Raw genomic sequence first — 21,112 nt, forward strand, 5'->3', positions numbered from 1 at the left:
TAAAGTGTGTGTGTGGTTAGTAGAAGTGGTTTAAAAATCACTTATTTTGGTTGTGGGTGGTACAATAGTGGCGCCGAGTGTCTTTTATATTAAAATGGTTTACTCAAAGTACTTCAGAGAAAAGAAAGGGACTGCCGTGATTCATCCTGGGATCAAGGCTTCATGTAAAAAGTGAAAAATTGTTTCTTTTCTTTTTGCCAATACAGCCTAAATTGTCACAAAAGTTAAATAGTGCAATCATGCCTGGAATCGAACAAGAGTATGACCATTTGGGTTTTCAAGCCTCCATTTTCCACAGTTTTCATGGCTTGTACTTTAACAAACTCCTTCCAGTTTATTTGGCCTGAACTATATACAGTGGGAACATAAGTATTTAGTCAACCACTAATTGTGCAAGTTCTCCCACTTGAAAATATTAGAGAGAACTGTAATTGTCAACATGGGTAAACCTCAACATGGAGAGACCGAATGTGGAAAAAAAAAACAGAAAATGACATTGTTTGATTTTTAAAGAATTTATTTGCAAATCATGGTGGAAAATAAGTATTTGGTCAATACCAAAAGTTCATCTCAATACTTTGTTATATACCCTTTGTTGGCAATAACGGAAGCAAAACGTTTTCTGTAACTCTTCACAAGTTTTTCACACACTTTTGCTGGTATTTTGGCCCATTCCTCCATGCAGATCTCCTCTAGAGCAGTGATGTTTGGGGCTGTTGTTGGCCAACACGGACTTTCAAGTCCCTCCACAGATTTTCTATGGGGTTGAGATCTGGAGACTGGCTAGGCCACTCCAGGACCTTGAAATGCTTCTTACGAAGCCCCTCCTTTGTTGCCCTGGCTGTGTGTTTGGGATCATTGTCATGCTGAAAGACCCAGCCACGTCTCATCTTCAATGCCCTTGCTGATGGAAGGAGAGTTTCACTCAAAATCTCTCGATACATGTCCCCATTCATACTTTCCTTTACACAGATCAGTCGTCCTGGTCCCTTTGCAGAAGAACAGCCCCAAAGCATGATGTTTCCACCCCCATGCTTCACAGTGGCTATGGTGATCTTCGGATGGAATTCAGTATTCTTTCTCCTCCAAACACGAGAAACTGTGTTTCTACCAAAAAGTTCTATTTTGGTTTCATCAGACCATAACACATTCTCCCAGTCCTTTTCTGGATCATACAAATGCTCTCTAGCGAACCACAGACAGGCCTGGACGTGTACTTTCTTCAGCAGGGGGTCGCGTCTGGCAGTGCAGGATTTGTGTCCCTGGTGGCGCATTGTGTTACTGATAGTAGCCTTTGTTACTGTGGTCCCAGCTCTCTGTAGGTCATACACTAGGTCCCCCCGTGTGGTTCTGGGATTTTTGCTCACCGTTCTTGTTATCATTTTGACGCCAAGGGGTGAGATCTTGCATGGAGCCCCAGTTCGAGGGAGTTTATCAGTGGTCTTGTATGTCTTCCATTTTCTAACAATTGCTCCCACAATTGATTTCTTTACACCAAGCGTTTTACCTATTGCAGATTCAGTCTTCCCAGCCTGGTGCAGGTCTACAATTTTATCTCTGGTGTCCTTCGACAGCTCTTTGGTCTTGGCCATAGTGGAGTTTGGAGTGTGACTGACTGAGGTTGTGGACAGGTGTCTTTTATACTGATAATGAGTTAAAACAGGTGCCATTAATACAGGTAATGAGTGGAGCCTTGTTAGACCTCGTAAGAAGAAGTTAGACCTCTTTGACAGCCAGAAATCTTGCTTGTTTGTAGGTGACCAAATACTTATTTTCCAATCTAATTTGGAAATAAATTCTTTAAAAATCAAACAATGTGATTTTCAGGCCTCTCTAATCTTCTCAAGTCGGAGAACTTGCACAATTGGTGGTTAACTAAATACTTATTTGCCCCACTGTATGGGTTGCGCAATTATTTACATTTAAAATGTGATCGCAATTTTGACAGCCATCATTCAATCAAGCTGATGGTTAGCAATAATGACCTTTAAAACGTGGGCTCGGCTATGTATCTAATCAGGCATTTTTTGCAACATAATTTTACTATCTTAATGTGTGTCCTTTTAAATTGAGAGTTGAGCTGAAAAAAAGGAATAACTCAGTTCATTATGAAAGCGCTTCTATAAACAAATTGCACCGGTTCTGTTTTTCATTTATGTATGTCTGATTCATGAACACATGAATCTTAAAGAGGCATTGAAGTCATTTTCCAATATTTTGAACTCATGCATAAGATGTGGAAGTGTACCCTGATGGAGTGGTATTCGTTTAGTTTTTTATTTGAATGCAATCGCTTATGCGAATTAAACTGTTCTGCAAGGTTTTAAAATTGGTCACGATGTGATGTCAGACTTGGCCTTATTTATGTAAGTACCTGCCATCTTTGCTTTTCCTTCATGCCAACTATTAGGGGGAGAACAGAGGAGCCAGGCAAGGTCGTCTCTACGGTCTTGACTCAAGCTGCCCACTTACTGGTTCTTAATGGAGCCCCACCAAGCATACAATATACTGTATAGATCAGGGGTCGGGAACCGTTTTGGGTGAGAGAGCCATGAACACCACATATTTTTACATGTAATTCCATGAGAGTCATACAATATCTTTAAAACTGAAAATACAAGTAATGTGTGCATTTTGTGTAATTTCAACACTTAAGTACAAAAAGTCTCAGAAGTCTTTTTAATAACATTGTTATGCTGTTCCTCATCAATGATAAGTATTCTTATCATTAATGCGACTTCTGGAGATGCATGGTTTTGTTGATGGCTTTGTAGTCTGGTTGATACTTGGTAGGTTTAAGCTTCATGCAGGCGTTGAGGAACCTAGGATACGTCTCTTTTCATGTTCACGAAGGAGCACCACAAATCCTCTGTTTTTCCCCACCATGCACAGCTCACCATCAGTGCACATCGAATCAAGTTTATCCATCGGTACATTTTTTTGTTTAGCAAACTCTGGGAAGGACTTGAATAAATCCTCCCCTCTTGTTGTCGCTTTTATGGTCAAAACCTTGCAATCATGCTGAACTGGGATAAATTGCTTACGTCTGTTGACTCATCCAAAGCCAGAGAAAAAAACAGTGCCAAATTTACGTCCTTCACTTGCGTTTAATTATCTTGTCTTTATCCTGCCCATTCCTGCAGAAAAGTATGATACCCCTTGTCTTTTTTCTTTTTGCCATCTACTCAAAAGGGTTTCTAAAATTAACTGAAAACGCTGATAAAGAAACTGAAAGAGAGGGAAGTTTACTTTCTGATCTCGTGCACATTCGCACATCGGCCGCTATTTTCGACAGCAAAATACTGCAACCCCACTTGAACAGTGTCTCTGCCTCATCTATGTTGCCTGTGCGATTGATATAGATAAATAAATACATAGATAGACACAACGACATGTATGTTTGCCACTTTCCCCACTAAAATTACTGCGAACTGGCTCTCTAGTCGCCGTTGACTGACGCAGTTTCGCGCAATGCGCAAAGGAGTATAACGAAACTTTTTTTTTTTTTTTAATTAAAGATTTGTCTGCGAGTCAGATGCAGCCGTCAAAAGAGTGAGATCTGGTTCGCGAGCCATAGGTTCTGACCCCTGGTATAAAGGCTGCAGTATTTAAATAATCATGTGCATTCGAAATGTCCCGACGAGTTGACGTAGTCATCATCATCGATTATGTAAATGCATCGACGAGCACATCATCCTGTCGACGGTTAATAAAGGGTTAAAGAAATATATGCATGGAAAGTTGAGAATGGCGGACACTCAGGATTAAAGCGGGGAAAACACCACAAATCCAAAAAAGCGCACCAGAGTGACCAAAGCATGGATTTATTTCAACGAAACAAAGGAGGGTACACTGGTATTTTCCAAGCTTGCGTACCGCGGCAGCACATCGCTGTGCATGAACACCTGAAGTGATGTCACCCAGGTATAATTTTGGAAGACAACAGGAGACAACGAGCTTGTGGATCGTAAGTGTCGTAAGTTATGTGGGTCGTACGACATTGTATTAGGAGCTAATGGTGGGCTAATGTAGCTAAATAAGCAGCCACGTACTTTACGTAGTGCTTTTCCGCCTCCGTTATAATCAACAATATTGAAAGCATCTTGTATTTTGGAATCGGTTTTATAAATAGGGAAATCCTTATTATTTTGCTTCATCTACATCAAATTATAATCAATCAAAGAATTTATACTAATACTTCATCATAACTCCCAGCTACATTACCCCTATGTAAAAATGCGACTTTTGTTTCTCGTAGCAATATTACGACTTTAATCTCGTTTTTTTTTTTGTTTGTTTGTTTTTGTTTTTTTTGGACCTACTGTATTTTTCGGACTATAAGTCGCACCTGAGTCTAAGTCGCACCAGCCATAAAATGCCCAACGAAGAGGAAAAAAAACATATATAAGTCGAACCGGAGTATAAGTCGCATTTTTGGGGGAAATTTACTTGATAAAATCCAACACATAGAAAAGATATGTCATCTAGAAAAAAATAAAAATACAATAGAGAACAACATGCTGAATAAATGAAAAGTATGATAATGTTACATGATGGATGAACAACGAAATGCGAACGTGGCCGGTATGCTAACGTAACATAGACATTAAGAGTAATAACTATAACTATAGCAAAAAGAACATGCTAACAAGTTTACCAAACCATCAGTGTCACTCGAAAACACCAAAATAACATGTGAAATGTTATAATGATGTGTTAATAATTTCACACATAAGTCGCTCCTGAGTATAAGTCTCATCCCCAGCCAAACTATGAAAAAAACTGCGACTTATAGTCCGAAAAATATGTTAATACTCCATCGTAGCGTCTTTTAAACGTGCATCATTAAGTCTTTTTCACGTATTTCCCCCCAGTGATACGTGACTTTTTTTATCTTCTCTGCTGGTGCTCATTCTAATGTTGAGAAAAATATAGACATACCACGAACAGAAAAAGTAAGAATTGTTTTGAATCCTGTTGGAAAAGTGAATTCACAGTATTCTGAATCTGTTTACATTCCATTCTTTTGCACTAGTTAATGCCATTAGCATTTGATCTAATTGTTTATTTGTGATTTATTATTGTTATTCATGTGATTATTTGTACTTTAATAAAAAATGTAAGTGTTCTAAAATGTTTTTGTGAATAAATAATCATCAACAAAAATTGAATTGCTAGATTAGTAAAAATAAAAAAAAATTAAAAAATTATTAGACTAGTCGACTAATCGTTAAAAAAGTCTGCAGACTAATCGTGAGAAAAATAATCTATTGGGACAGGCCTAATGTGCATTTGCTGGGGTTCGTACAATACTTTTGTCGCACGACCAGTTCCTGTCTTTGTTCCACCAGCGTTGCACCCCCATCTAGACACTTTGCTCCGCTTAGTCGCCGAGTTCGCTTGGTTCGCGATCAAACACCCCCTCCATCTCTTGTGTATCTCCTATGTATGTCTGCAATATGACCTCCAACCTTGACACACTGTGTGAGTGTGTTGGTGTCCAGAGAGTGAACATTTTATGTAAATTGAATAAATTATTTTAAAAGCAGGACGTCATAGTGAAAGCTGGCCAAAAGGTGTGAAAGTGACTTACTGCATGATACTTCATCAGATGCATCACCACAATCATCCTCACGGTCGCATAGCCACGCTTGAGGTATGCATCGCCCATTCTGACACGCGTGCTGGTCAGTCTGACAGGACCGGGCTGTATTTAAAAAGAACAATAAGAAGAGACCAACACCACATCACTTAATTCAATTCCAGCCTGCATAAGTCAATGAAGGATGGAGAGAGAAAACCTAATGATCACTACATCACCGGGATGTCAATGTCTGCCTAGTGCTTTATCACTCGATCACTCAACTGTGGCTAGGAAGGTCTGACGGCCTTGGGAAATTATGCCACTCGATAGGCTGACAACTACATGCTGGACACCCATAGATGGCCCACCAGCGATCTCTTGCTGATGTTGAATATACACGTCAATCCGACCACCGGGGAACATTCATCACCTTCGGTTAATGTGTGCTGATTGATCTTCCAAACATAAATCTCTCCGGGGAGGGCTCATTAAGGACATTCAAGATAATGGAATAAATGCTATATGTTAATTCTTTCAGTAGTGGTAAAAAGTTGCAACCGCAACGTTAAACAGTCTACGGTTGTGCTTTGAGATATACGCGTAATCCATTCCGTGAGCATGAAAACTATATTTATTTAATAAAAATGGATTCCATGTATTGCTATGAGGGACTACAATTGTGATTTCTCCAAAGAAATTTTATCTGATCATCTTACTTTTATCTGATTTGTATCTGATTTTATCTGTGTTTCTGACTGTTTTTGCTTGTATTCTTTTATTTTTAGTCTCTTTATTTTATTTTTTTTACATGAAAATGTGCAATTTGAGATTTTTTTTTCAAATGTAAAGTGTGTTATAAATAAAATGTATTATTAGCCAAGAAAAGTGAGGATAATAATAAACAAAAAAAGATCCCCAAAAATTGCACAGAATCGTCTGATCTCAAAATGTATCGACCTTATGTTGGGTAATTGACATACAGTATTTCTTCACAGTAAGGGATTCCGTGTATTGGTATGAGGGACAAAAACTGTGATTTCTCCAAAGAAGATAGCCAAGAAAAGTGAGGATAAAAAATCTTTTAAAAAAATCATCCCCAAAAATTGCACACAATCATCTGATCTCAAAATGTATCGACGTTCTGTTGGGTAATTATATATTTCTCCAAGGAATGGCAGTTTCTTGCAATGAAAATGTATTGCAGAATATGTTTTGTATTTGAATAAACACAAAAAAATAATAAAAAAAATATAAAAAAGTGTGAAAAGTGTATATTGTGGCGAGGGTGGGTAATCAAAATTCTTCTAAAATGTACAAAAAAGATTAATGCAGTTTGACTATTTAATTCATTTTCCTTTCACCTTCTCATCACCCAAACAATATTTTAGACAATATTTTTTGGGGAAAATCTGCAACTGGGTGACTCTGTGTGTCCTGTGTCATTAAATCGATAAGTTCAACCTACTGCACTTGTGTTAAGAAAATACACACCCGAGCATGTGGTATTAGCTTCATCCTCATTATTACCGCAGTCGTCCGTCCCATCACAAAGCCATTTCTTCGGAATACAGCGGTTGTTTTTGCATTTAAAGTGACCGATGGGACAGGAGTGATTATCTGCAAAGAAGATGATGCTCGTGAAGTACAAAACTGTGGACATACACGTTTTTTTCAATTGTTACCAAACTTTGGTAACACTTTATAATAACTATCCATTTTACTAGTTAATAGATCATTAGTAAACTGTTGATAAATGATTTATTGTTGATTTGTGAAGTATTTGTTAACAGTTTGTTAAGCATTTACAGTGTGTTCCAATATGGTTGACCCCATTCTAAATGCCCATGCTAGTTGATGGATCTTAATAAAACTATATACACTTTATGTTGAAGGTCATAAGTTTTATTGGTTAAATATACAAAGAAAAGTACAAATATTTGTTGGTTATATGGCAGATTTTCATAAATGTACAACATGAGCGCTGCCTGCAAAATGCCTTTTCTTTTGAAGTGAGCGGCATTTCTTAACCTGAAAAAATAGAAATGCCAAACGTTACACATGAAAACTTGAAACTTTTCTACACAAACTGTGTTTCAGGTTAAGAACACCCTGTAAATGCTTAACAAACTGTTAACAAATACTTCACAAATCGACAATAAATCATGTATCAACAGTTTACTAATGATCTATTAACTAGTAAAACGGATAGTTATTATAAAGTGTTACCCAAACTTTTGCTTTTAAGTGGTACTGTATACCGAGAATGAAATATAGCAAGAAGACGACGGGCTTACAAATCAATATGGTGTATAAAACATTGTGTTTTCTGACAGCCTCCATAAAGACACTATTCTTTATTTGTTGTATCCATGTGGCAAATTGCCACCATATATCACACATAGAAGCCACTGACCAAGTGTCAGGCTTTAGGAGAATGTTAAGAGTGAGTGTGGGTTGGTGCGTGAAGTAAATTCATGTGGAAAAACTTGTTTTTTCACTTAACTGGTTTGGGATATTACACTGGGTGATAAAAACTGGATGATAATTGAATAATTTATTTTTAAACATGATGGGAAGGTCCTGTTTTTCAGACCACATGGAGACTGCAATTGGGAGTACCAGAAAAGTTTAGGCACCTCACACTCGAACAGATTAGGTGAATGGATTAAATATGGTAAGTGTTCTTTTTTCTTATACTTCCCAAACATCACATATAAAAAACCACTTAGTTAACACTTCAATAGAAACTAAATTTATTCTAAAAAAATATATAAATAAATAAAAACTACCGTATTTTTTTTACTACAAGGCACACCTGACTATAAGCCGCCACCCACCATATTTAGCACGAAATCGGCATTTGTTCATAGATAAGCCGCACCGGACTATAAACCACAGCTGTCCTCACTTTTTTATGGGATTTTTACACCAAAAGATATTAACCGGTAAGATTTTATTTGACAGTAGTGTCATAAGACTGTGATAACACCATCATAATTAATGAATGCTTATGACACATGTCATTTAGTGACAGCAGGCAAATTATCTGACTTTTGAATGGATGCAAAATATCGGAGCTGAACAAAAATAGAGGACAAAATTACCCAGAAAACACTTAATGACATCTGTCATATAAATTCATTAATGATCATGACAGCGTCATGTCCTAATACTGACTGTCTTATGACACCACTGTCAAATAAAGTCTTACCTATTAAACATATAAATCAACAAATAAGCCATACTTGACTATGAGCCGCAGGATTCAAAATGAGGGAAAAAAGTAGTGGCTTATTGTCCGAAAATTATTATAACAAGAATAAACAAACACGTCTTTTTTTAATTATATAAAATAACAATAATAATAATACCGTAAATTTCGGACTATAAGCCGCTAATTTTTTCCTTGTCTATGAATCCTGTGGTTTATAGTCCAATGCAGCTTATTTGTTGATTTATTTGGGTTAATAGGTAACACTTTATTTGACAGCGGCATCAGAAGACCGGCAACTTATGTCACTTACTCCATTTATGTCCAGTTCGGATCTTTTACATCCATTCAAAAGTGAACTAATTTGCCGGATAACACTAAATGGCATCTATTATAAGCATTCATTAATGCTCATGACAGTGTCATGTCATAATTATGATCGTCTAATGACAGTCTTATGGCGCCACTGTCGAATAAAGTGTTACCAAATACCATAACTAGCAATAAATGAAACCACTGGAACAGTAACTGACGAAATAATTAGCACAGGACATGAATTTTGAGTGTTATCTACATCTTTAACGCTGCAATGCATGCTAGGAGGCATGTGGGATGACAACAGTGTTGACAGGAGGTGGCAGCAGAGGTTGAGTGTCTACCCCAAGGGAGCAGAAATGACCAAATGAAGCTTCTTGAAGCAATGAAGCTTTGCAGCCAATTGGTTCAAAGCTTAAAGGTGGTTCATTTGGTCTTATGACAGTCATATGATGCCACTGTCAAATAAAGTCCATCCATCCATCCATTCCGCTTGTTCCGGGGTCGGGTCGCGGGGGCAGCAGCTTTAACAGGGAAGCCCAGACTTCCCGCTCCCCAGCCACTTCAACCAGCTCCTCCGGCGGGATCCCAAGACGTTCCCAGGCCAGCCGAGAGACATAGTCTCTCCAGCGTGTCCTGGGTCGTCCCCGGGGCCTCCCGCCGGTGGGACATGCCCGGAACACCTCTCCAGGGAGGCGTCCGGGAGGCATCCGAACCAGATGCCCGAGCCACCTCAGCTGGCTCCTCTCTACGCGGAGGAGTAGCGGCTCGACGCCGAGTCCCTCCCGGATGACCGAGCTTCTCACCCTATCTCTAAGGGAGAGCCCGGACACCCTGTGGAGGAAACTCATTTCGGCCGCTTGTATCCGGGATCTTGTTCTTTCGGTCACGACCCAAAGCTCGTGACCATAGGTGAGGGTAGGAACGTAGATCGACTGGTAAATCGAGAGCTTTGCCTTTCGGCTCAGCTCCTTCTTCACCACTACGGACCGGTGCAGAGTCCGCATTACTGCAGACGCCGCACCGATTCGCCTGTCGATCTCCCGCTCCCTCCTACCGTCACTCGTGAACAAGACCCCAAGATACTTGAACTCCTCCACTTGGGGCAGGATCTCATCCCCGACCCGGAGAGGGCACTCCACCCTTTTCCGACTGAGGACCATGGTCTCGGATTTGGAGCTGCTGATCTTCATCCCAACCGCTTCACACTCAGCTGCGAACCGCTCCAGTGAGAGTTGGAGGTCACGACTTGATGAAGCCAACAGCACTAAATCATCTGCAAAAAGCAGAGATTCAATACTGAGGTCACCAAACCGGACCCCCTCAACGCTTCGGCTGCGCCTAGAAATTCTGTCCATAAAAATTATGAACAAAATCGGTGACAAAGGGCAGCCTTGGCGGAGTCCAACCCTCACTGGGAACGAATTCGACTTACTGCCGGCAATGCGGACCAAACTCTGACACCGGTCGTACAGGGACCGAACAGCCTTTACCAAGGGGCTCGGTACCCCGTACTCCCGGAGCACCCCCCACAGGACTCCCTGAGGCACACGGTCAAACGCCTTCTCCAGATCCACAAAACACATGTAGACTGGTTGGGCGAACTCCCATGCACCCTCGAGGACCCTGCCGAGGGTGTAGAGCTGGTCCACTGTTCCACGGCCGGGACGAAAACCACACTGCTCCTCCTGAATCCGAGATTCGACTTCTCGGCGGACTCTCCTCTCCAGCACCCCTGAATAGACTTTACCAGGGAGGCTGAGGAGTGTGATCCCTCTATAATTGGAACACACCCTCCGGTCCCCCTTCTTAAAAAGGGGGACCACCACCCCGGTCTGCCAATCCAGAGGCACTGTCCTCGATGTCCACGCGATGTTGTAGAGACGTGTCAGCTACGACACCCCCACAACATCCAGAGCCTTCAGGAACTCCAGGCAGATCTCATCTACCCCCGGAGCCTTGCCACCGAGGAGCTTTCCAACTGCCTCGGTGACTTCAACCCCAGAGATCGAAGAGCCCACCTCTGAGTCCCCAGACTCTGCTTCCTCAAAGGAAGGCGTGTCGGTGGAATTGAGGAGGGCCTCGAAGTATTCTCCCCACCGGCTCACGACGTCCCGAGTCGAGGTCAGCAGTACACCATCTTCACTATACACAGTGTTAATGGTGCACTGCTTTCCCCATCTCAGGCGCCGGATGGTGGACCAGAATTTCCTCGGAGCCGTCCGGAAGTCGTTTTCCATGGCCTCGCCGAACTCCTCCCATGTCCGGGTTTTTGCCTCGGCGACCGCCGAAGCCGCAGTCCGCTTGGCCAGCTGGTACCTGTCAGCTGCCTCCGGAGTCCCACAGGCCAAAAAGGCCTGATAGGACTCCTTCTTCAGCTTGACGGCATCCCTTACCGCTGGTTTCCACCAGCGGGTTCGGGGATTGCCGCCACGACAGGCACCAACCACCTTACGGCCACAGCTCTGATCGGCCGCCTCAACAATGGAGGTGCGGAAAATGGCCCACTCGGACTCAATGTCCCCCACCTCCCCCGGGACAAGGGAGAAGTTCTGCCGGAGGTGGGTGTTGAAACTCTTTCTGACAGGGGATTCTGCCAGACGTTCCCAGCAGACCCTCACAATACGTTTGGGCCTGCCAGGTCTGGCCAGCATCTTCCCCCGCCATCGGAGCCAACACACCACCAGGTGGTGATCAGTTGACAGCTCCGCCCCTCTCTTCACCCGAGTGTCCAAAACATGTGGCCGCAAGTCCGATGACACGATTACGAAGTCGATCATCGAACTGCGGCCTAGGGTGTCCTGGTGCCAAGTGCACATATGGACACCCCTATGTTTGAACATGGTGTTCGTTATAGACAAACCGTGACGAGCACAGAAGTCCAATAACAGAACACCACTCGGGTTCTGATCGGGGGGGCCGTTCCTCCCAATCACGCCCCTCCAGGTCTCACTGTCATTGCCCACGTGAGCGTTGAAGTCCCCCAGTAGAACGAGGGAGTCCCCAGAGGGGGCGCTCTCTAGCACACCCTCCAAGGACTCCAAAAAGGGTGGGTATTCTGAACTGCTGTTCGGTGCATAAGCGCAAACAACAGTTAGAACCCGTCCCCCCACCCGAAGGGGACGCCCAACTCCCTACGCACCCGACCCCTTTGGCCCCTCCCACAGGTGGTGAGCCCATGGGAAAGGGAACCCACGTTGCTTTTTCGGGCTAAGCCCGGCCGGGCCCCATGGGGACAGGCCCGGCCACCAGACGCTTGCCTTCGAGCCCTACCTCCAGGCCTGGCTCCAGAGGGGGGCCCCGGTAACCCGCGTCCGGGCAAGGGAAACTGGGGTTCATTAATGTTACTCATCATTAGGGGTCTTTTTGAGCCATACTTTGTCTGGCCTCTCACCTAGGACCTGTTTGCCATGGGTGACCCTACCAGGGGCTGAAAGCCCCAGACAACATAGCTCCTAGGATCATTGAGACACGCAAACCCCTCCACCACGATAAGGTGATGACTCATCTTTTAGTGTAAATATCCCATAATACAGTGAGGACAGCTGCAGCTTATAGTTTAGTTTGACTTAGCTATGAACAAATGTCGTTTTCATGTCAAATTTGACGGGTGGGGGCTACGGTATTGGCCCGAATATAAGACGGTGTATTGCATTGAAATAAGACTGAAAAATGGGGAGTCGTCTTATATTTGGGGTCTAGACATTATACCCATTCACGAAGATAGATGGCGCCAGATATCATTGAAGCGAATGCTGAATTTGAGGAGTAATGTTCTGTCATGACAGATCTCAGCTACTCTCAAGTTTAACCAGTTTGCATTATTTTATTGCAATGTTTTTCCTTTTTCAGATTTGTTTCAAGACTACAGCTAAAGTTAGACTTCACTTTGATGGTTTATGCAGTTATTGAAATTTTGTTGTTTTATCACAATAGATTGGTTTATTTAGATTTCAAAAACCAGAAGCCATTCATTTACGAATGTGATTGCACTTTAGTTTACATATTTAAATGTTCAGATATTAAGATTTTGAATGAGGCAAAATAGCATGCTTTTTCTCTCAAATATATTGTTACAATCATTTGTTTCAGATGTACTGTAATTATTTTCTGTATAAAAATTAATTTGGTGTTCAAAAAGTCTTTTTTTCAAACTTGAGTCTTGAAAAAAAGGGGGCCATCTTATAATCAGGGCCGTCTTATATTCGGGCCAATACGGTAGTCAGGTGCGCTATATTGTGTGAAAATTACGGTACTTGTTTTAAAATTTATATTGAAACAACAATTATTGGATGATCTTCCTTTAGTATCAACAATCTCAAACAACCATAATGGATTCTGGGCCATTCTCTTTACAAAACTGCTGCAGTTCTGCAAAGTTCCTGGCTTTTAAAATCGTGCCATTGTATCTGAATTGAGTTGAGGGTCAGGACTTAATATATCAACTTGTATAAAGCTGTAAAATCTTAGTCTTGAAGTCTCAATTTTCATCTTTCCATGGTTAAATAAACCTACAGCTAATGAAAAAAGTTCAGCACTTTTGCTGATCTTCCAAGGATAGAACCATCCAAGGGCTCTATTCCATGAATTTGTTCAAATTCTTTTCAATAAAACTATTTTAAAAATTAGAATTAAATACAATTTATTTTTGTGATTTTATTGAAGATCAAACCACATTGTATGATCAATGTAGCACATTTAAAACCTTAGCAAAACTGAGGACAGATGGCAAACCGCCTTATGTCGGTGCTGACATTTAAAAGCATAAAGGTTAACAGATCTAACATTTCGCTAGACATTTCAGCACAGGTAAGTAGGCATCGAGACTAATCGAACAACGCTCACAGCAAGTGTGGCCTTCCTCGTCACTGCCGTCGAGACAGTCGTCGTCTCCGTCGCACTTCCACAGCGATAGCACGCAGCGCTGGTTGTGGCACTGGAACTCGTCGCTTTTACACCGATGTGGTTCTGAAACGCTGCCAGAGTCTTCTGGGAGAGACAATAGAGGAGCGAAATTAACTGGAGAATTTCCATGAAGAATCGGTTTAGTGCACATTATTGGCATAGCTATGATGATGTAAAAAACATGCTACTAAAGTGCCGTGACCTCATTCGTAAGCACTGGGATTTGAATATACTATATGGAAATGCAGTGGAAAGATTTGGCCTCTGTATTAATATGTTCCTCTACTGATTTGCATTGGAGAAGAGGCAGCTATTAGTTTATCTTTTCCCCGTAGAAAGGAGGGATTACAGTGCACTGGGAACAGATGATTTTAAGCCTCTTGCTCATATGACTCATTTTCCTCCCACCTGCACAGGTGACATTGTTCTTCTGCAGAACTTGGTTGTCAGCACAGGCACACACTCTGCCTCCTGGGATGGCAAGGCAGAGGGTACTACAGCCTCCATAATTCAAACTGCACGCATTGTCACCTGGGAACAAGCAGGAATAGTAAAAAATAAAATAAAATTAGGTGTCATAATAATTTAAAGTCCATGTAAAGTGGAAAAAAAATAACAACTAAATTTGTCCCCATTTGACCTTTCAGACAGTTGAATGACTGAAAAATTCAGTAACAGAAATAATAATAAAAAAATTAAAAAAGTCTTATTCTGGTTAACATATTTTTTGGACTATGAGTCGCACCTGAGTATAAGTCGCACCAGCCAAAAAATGCGCAATGAAAAGGAAAAAAAAAAAAAACACATTTAAGTCACGCCAGAGTATAAGTCACATTTTTGGGGGAAATTTATTTGATAGAATCCAGCACCAAGAACAGACATGTCATCTTGAAAGGCAATTTAAAATACAATAGAGAACAACACGCTGAATAGGTATACGTATGCTAACATTACATGAAAATCCAGCCCGACCCGACCGGCCCGAGGGTATTAAAGCCCGACCCGGCCCGAGTCCTATGGAGGTAGATTTGTGTCTTTATTATTCAATCAAAAAAAAAAAAAAAAGGTGCTTCAATCAAATAATAAGTTGCTTCAATCAAAATATATATTTTCAATCGAAGAAAAAGTCACTTCAATCAAAAAAAATGTGTTTGAATGCAAAAATAAATTTGAAATTCCCAAAAAATATTTGAAAACTATTTTGCTTTGATTGATTTTTTTTTTTTGATTGAAGTAAAGTTTTTTTTTTTTTGATTGAAACAACATTTTTGATTGAAGTCATGTAATTTTGTGTCCGGACAACATTTTGGCTAGGACATTTGTGTCTTTATTATTCAATCAAAAAATAGCTTGCTTCAAAAAAAAAAAAAAAAAAAAAAAAATTTAAAAGAAAAATCACCTCAATCAAAAATTTTAAAAAATTCAATCGTAGAAAAAAAGGTTTGAATGTGAAAAAATATTTGAGACTCAGAAATTCGCATTTGAACACTTTATTTTTCATTCAAACGGTTTTCTTTGATTGAAGCAATCCTTTTTGTGTTTGAGCCATATTAGGGGTAGGGCATTTGTGTCTATATCATTCAATCGCAATAAAAGTTGCTTTAATCAAAAAAGTAGTTTGAATCAAAGAAAAAAATCATTTGCAAAAAAATATATATTTTTTGAAAATATATTTTTTTATTTGAAATATATAGATTTTTTTTATTAAAGTGTCACTTTTTTTGAAAAGCAAAAAGTTTTAAACTCTTTTTTTTTTTTTGAAGTGGAAAAAGTTTTGAACGCATTTTTTTTTTTGAAGTGGAAAAAGTTTTGAAGGCACTTTTTTTTCGATTGAATCATTTTGACACAAAGATTCAACTTCAACGCTAGTTCCGGTGTGTTTGAGTGGCAGGTGACTACGCCAATGGCATAAAAGTATGAAGCAAGAATAATGGCTACCAGGGCTCCATCCAGCCACCGGAGTCTGCTGGAGTCCAAGCCGAATATAGGGCACTGGTACGGGGGTGTGACATCGGCATTTCACCGGAGTACCCGGGACGGTACGTTGCCCTGTCGCAGAACACTGGTCGGACCCCGATATCACCCCCCATGCGCGGAGGCCGGCTGTCGAGTGGACTGCCCGCGAATGACACGACACTCATTCAAAGCTGAAGGACGTGGCTCCCGACGGGACTCCCGGCATGGACGCTGGAGACTCGCCGGTAGTCCACTCGCTTACTGGGCAGGCTCGTGTCGGGCCATTAAACAGCAGCAATCACATTAAACAGCAGGGCACCGTACTCCCGTGAAATGCCGATGTCACACCCGTACCGGTGCCCTATATTCGGCTTGGACTCTAGCAGAGTCCGATGGCTGGATAGAGCCCTGGTGGCCATTATTCTTGCTTCATACTTTTATGCCATTGGCGTAGTCACCTGCCACTCAAACACACCGGAACTAGCGTTCAAGTTGAATCTTTGTGTCAAAATGATTCCATCGAAAAAAAGTGCCTTCAAAACTTTTTCCAGTTCAAAAATTTTTTTTAAAAAGTGCGTTCAAAACTTTTTCCACTTAAAAAAAAAAAAAGAGTTTAAAACTCTTTGCTTTTCAAAAAAGTGACACTTCAATAAAAAATATATATATTTCAAATAAAAAAAAAATATTTTCAAAAAAATCTATTTTTGCAAATAATTTTTTTCTTTGATTAAAAATAATTTTTTGACTAAAGCGACTTTTATTGCGATTTAATTATTGAGACACAAATGTCCTACCCCTAATATGGCTCAAACACAAAAAGGATTGCTTCAATCAAAGAAAACAGTTTGAATGAAAAATAAAGTGTTCAAATGTGAATTTCTGAGTCTCAAATATTTTTTCACATTCAAACCTTGTCTGTTCTAACAGGCGGAGAGTGAATTTGACATTTATTTTAATCTCGAGTTGGCAGAAAAAAACAAAAAATTTTCTCAATGTTTAAATAGTCTACATATTTTTATGATCATTAGAAATGCATTTACTCAACGAAATAAGGCTGGAAAAGTTTGTTAAATATATTTCTCATATAAGACCAAAGTGCCACATTCGTTTACATTCAGGTTTCTGTATAGCATCTTCAACAATCAATTTGAATCCTTTCCATACCCCACTCCTACCGCAGTTGTTTGCTTTTCAATTCCCCTGTCTTTAGTTTGTTTTTTTTCACCTAGCTGCTCCATATCGAAAAGGAAATACCAGGATGCTCACGGAGGGCGCCAGGAGGGGAAGATTGAAAAGAGACCGGGGCCACTGCGTTTACGTGCCCAGGCATGCACAGCGCCTTCTCTGTTTGATCCAAATTATTTATTTTATTTAACATCCATACATCGTTTTAGTATAGCCATATATTTATTTTTTAAAAAAAGTTATCGAGAGAGAAGTCGGCCCAACCCGACCATAAATAATTACACATAAGTCGCTCCAGAGTATAAGATGCACCCTCTGCCAAACTATGAAAAATACTGCGACTTATAGTCCGAAAAATACGGTATATGCATAACAGGATTGCGTGAAGTAGAGTGAAACTTTTAACCAAGCTAACTATCTTATAAAAATATAAGCGATTACATGAATTTACTCAACTTATTATTTTTTAAAACTGTCTGATGATAGTCTGATACATGATAAAATGGTTATGGTAACAGGGTTGCATGCATATAGTGGGACATATGTTACAGGAATAATAATTCATAATTGAAATATTAATTAAAACATGTTTCCAAAGTTACAGGAGAACAAGATACAAGTTACAAGATTAAAAAAAAAATACTCCCCACAAAGAAGCATTTTTCAAGCATTCTTGTCTTTTATGTTTTGTTTTGTTTTTTTTGTTTGTTTTAGATTTGGTCTCTGGACATGTTAATTTACTAAAAAACTGTGTGTTTTAGTATTTGTATGTGGATTATTTAAAATTTGAATACTAGAGATGTAAAATGTCGTCCAACTATGGAATGACTCACATAGTTCTGAACAATGCATCTACGGAACTTTGTCTATGTGTGTCTGCGTGTGTTTGTATGTGTTCGTTCGCTATGGACTCCGAAACGGCTGGGCGGATTTCAATTAAATTTTACATGGCTGTACTTTATGTTTTTAGGAGTGTTCTTAAGATGGGTTTGGTTTCTTTAGGCCTCCGTTTAGTGTGAAAATTTAATTTGAAACTCCAAAAATTAGCATAGAAAATCTGTCTTTGTAGAGGCAACAGGGCCGTCTTTTGGGCTAAAACGCACCTCTTGTGATTGCGATCATAGCACGTTTGGCCTTGTAGCATATTTTGGCAGAACACGGGTTGAAAATAAGATTTGTTCATAGACAAGTTCCAACTGGTACTGGAAACGGAATAAAAATTGCCAAAAAAGGTTTGACCTTTAATTGGTATTTTTTACAATTTAGTTACACAAATATGTCCTATAAACCGTGCAAAACTTTGTTGATTTCTGAAGCCTTTTTTTTTTTTTTTTTTTTTAAATATGTCCTCCATTTTGACCTTATGGAAGTGGTCACCCTAGCCACAATACTGTACAGTGTGATGGAAGAGCGATTGCGCATTAACCCCTTTATGGTGTCCTTTGACTATTACTATATTCCAGGTGCATCTCTAAGGAAAGTAAGTTCTGCCATTCGGTTGTGTTGTATTGCGCTCACGTTAGACAAACCCGAGCAACGCCGGGCCGTATTGTTAGTGAATCATTTTCTAAAAAAATCTCTGACTTCACTACAGGTTCTTGAAAGCTTTTCCAAACCCTATCTTAAGTGTGGCTTAGTCCAAGTTCTGTGAAAATTAAAGATTGCATTGATAATGATTTAATATCCTATCCTAATATATGCAAGTTAGATGTCATCGTATCTCAAATGAATATTAATACATGTTCCTGTCAGGAGATATTTTAAAAATGTGCCTGTCGGCAGACGGAAAATAAACATAGCCATATGTAATAAGATGTATTTTCATTAAAACTGAACTGAGGCAGTGCCTAACCCAATAAGATTTCATTAATCATTCTATGGGAGCTAAAAAATGGAGACGTACTGTACTGCAGCCACCACAAAGTCTGACAATTCTTCAATGAAAAACACTAACTTCAAAATAGAATAGAAAAATAAATTATTATAAAATAATAAATAATTTGTTTTAAAGCTGAACCATCATTTCAATTGTATAGTGAGTGTCTGATGCTTTACACGCCTATTACATGAGAACAAAAGAAAGGCCTGCTGTGCGGAGTGCTTGCTTTCTCCACTGCCAGCTCTATCGGTTACCTCTCCTATCTGCTCTTTTCAGCTTCCTAACAGCATGAATCTATCATCATTTGCACGAGAGTGAGGAAGCCTCTGTCGGCCACCCTATATAACTTCACAGAGTGGAGGCTCAAGAGATTTCAAAATGTCTGTCATGCTGTGTTATGCAGCATCTTACAATGCCAACTTTGATTCCGTTATACATGTATGCAGATTCTTTTGTATGTTATTTAAAGAGCTTTTAAATAACTGTACGCCAAGCCGTAGTGATACGTATGCGAATATATACAGTGGGGCAAATAAGTATTTAGTCAACCACCAATTGTGCAAGTACTCCTACTTGAAAAGATTCCAGAGGCCTGTAATTGTCAACATGGGTAAACCTCAACCATGAGAATCAGAATGTGGAAAAAAAAACAGAAAATCACATTTTTTTATTTTTAAAGCATTTATTTGCAAATCATGGTGGAAAATAAGTATTTGGTCAACGACAAACAAGCAAGATTCCTGGCTGTCAAAGAGCTTTAACTTCTGCTAACGAGGTCTAACGAGGCTCCACTCGTTACCTGTATTAATGGCATCTGTTTTAACTCATTATCGGTACAAGAGACACCTGTCCACAACTTCAGTCAGTCAGTCACACTCCAAACTCCACTATGGCCAAGACCAAAGAGCTGTCGAAAGACACCAGAGACGAAATTGTAGACCTGCACCAGGCTGGGAAGACTGAATCTGCAATAGGTAAAACGCTTGGTGTAAAGAAATCAACTGTGGGAGCAATTAATAGAAAATGGATGACATACAAGACCACTGATAATCTCCCTCGATCTGAGGCTCAATGCAAGATCTCACCCTGTGGCATCACAATGATAACAAGAATGGTGAGCAAAAATCCCAGACCTAGTGAATGACCTACAAAGAGCTGGGACCACAGTAACAAAGGCTACTATCAGTAACACTATGCGCCGCCAGGGACAAATCCTGCAGTGCCAGACGTGTTCCCCTGCTGAAGTCAGTACACGTCCAGGCTTGCCTGCGGTTCGTTAGAGAGCATTTGAATGGTCCAGAAGAGGACTGGGAGAATGTGTTATGGTCAGATGACACCAAAATAGAACTTTTTGGTAGAAACAGGTTCTCGTGTTTGGAGGAAAAAGAATACTGAATTGCATCCGAATAACTTATTGAGATGAACTTTTGGTATTGACCAAATACTTATTTTCCACCATGATTTGCAAATAAATTCCTTAAAAATCAAACAATAGGATTTTCTGTTTTTTTTTTTCCTTCCACATTCTGTCTCTCATGGTTGAGGTTTACCATGTTGACAATTACAGGCCTCTCTAATATTTTCAAGTGGGAGAACTTGCACAATTAGTGGTTGACTAAATACTTATTTGCCCCACTGTATAGTATTACAGTAGCACCTGCCACTGCCTTTGAATGGAGGGACTTACAGTATAAATCCGTAAACACCAAAAAAGGTTTTCTCAGTAGGATACAAACAGTAAAAGAAACTGTAAAATGGGTTGAATTACTGTTTTTTCAGGACTGTAAGTCTTACTTTTTTCCCTCCCAGAGTTTGGCCAGGCCTGCGACTTATACCCACATCAACAGCTGCGATAGGGGCGCTATGGGAATGCCCTCTACTTCTAGGGTTGGCGGATTTTTCAGAGGTGATAGTGAATGGATGGGAGTTGTTCAGGCTGTAGTTATGTGAAGAAATGCTACCACGTTAACAGACGCCTGTTGCTCTCAATATTATTATATTGCTATAATGTATGTTTGTTTTTGGTCTCTGATGAAATAAAATTCCCCCAAAAATGTGATTCATACTCTTGGTTGTG

The 21,112-nt window shown here is 40.1% G+C and overlaps 1 protein-coding gene across 8 annotated transcripts in view; it reads right to left on the bottom strand.

Moving 5' to 3' along the window:
- lrp1bb (low density lipoprotein receptor-related protein 1Bb) overlaps positions 1–21,112 on the bottom strand; it is a 469,826-nt gene that overhangs the window by 217,842 nt on the left and 230,872 nt on the right. For 5 of the 8 annotated variants that reach the window (XM_057852531.1, XM_057852527.1, XM_057852530.1 and 2 more), the window contains 4 exons: positions 14,424–14,546; positions 13,956–14,099; positions 7,076–7,201; positions 5,594–5,707 (listed from right to left, as the gene is read on the bottom strand). In XM_057852531.1, the coding sequence (XP_057708514.1) occupies positions 5,594–5,707; positions 7,076–7,201; positions 13,956–14,099; positions 14,424–14,546 (507 nt within the window). The remainder of the gene's footprint in view (positions 1–5,593; positions 5,708–7,075; positions 7,202–13,955; positions 14,100–14,423; positions 14,547–21,112) is intronic. The other 3 variants (XM_057852528.1, XM_057852526.1, XM_057852532.1) reach the window with 1 other exon arrangement.

Source organism: Corythoichthys intestinalis, chromosome 12 (assembly GCF_030265065.1).
Source record: "Corythoichthys intestinalis isolate RoL2023-P3 chromosome 12, ASM3026506v1, whole genome shotgun sequence".
Classification (NCBI taxonomy): Eukaryota; Metazoa; Chordata; class Actinopteri; order Syngnathiformes; family Syngnathidae; genus Corythoichthys; species Corythoichthys intestinalis.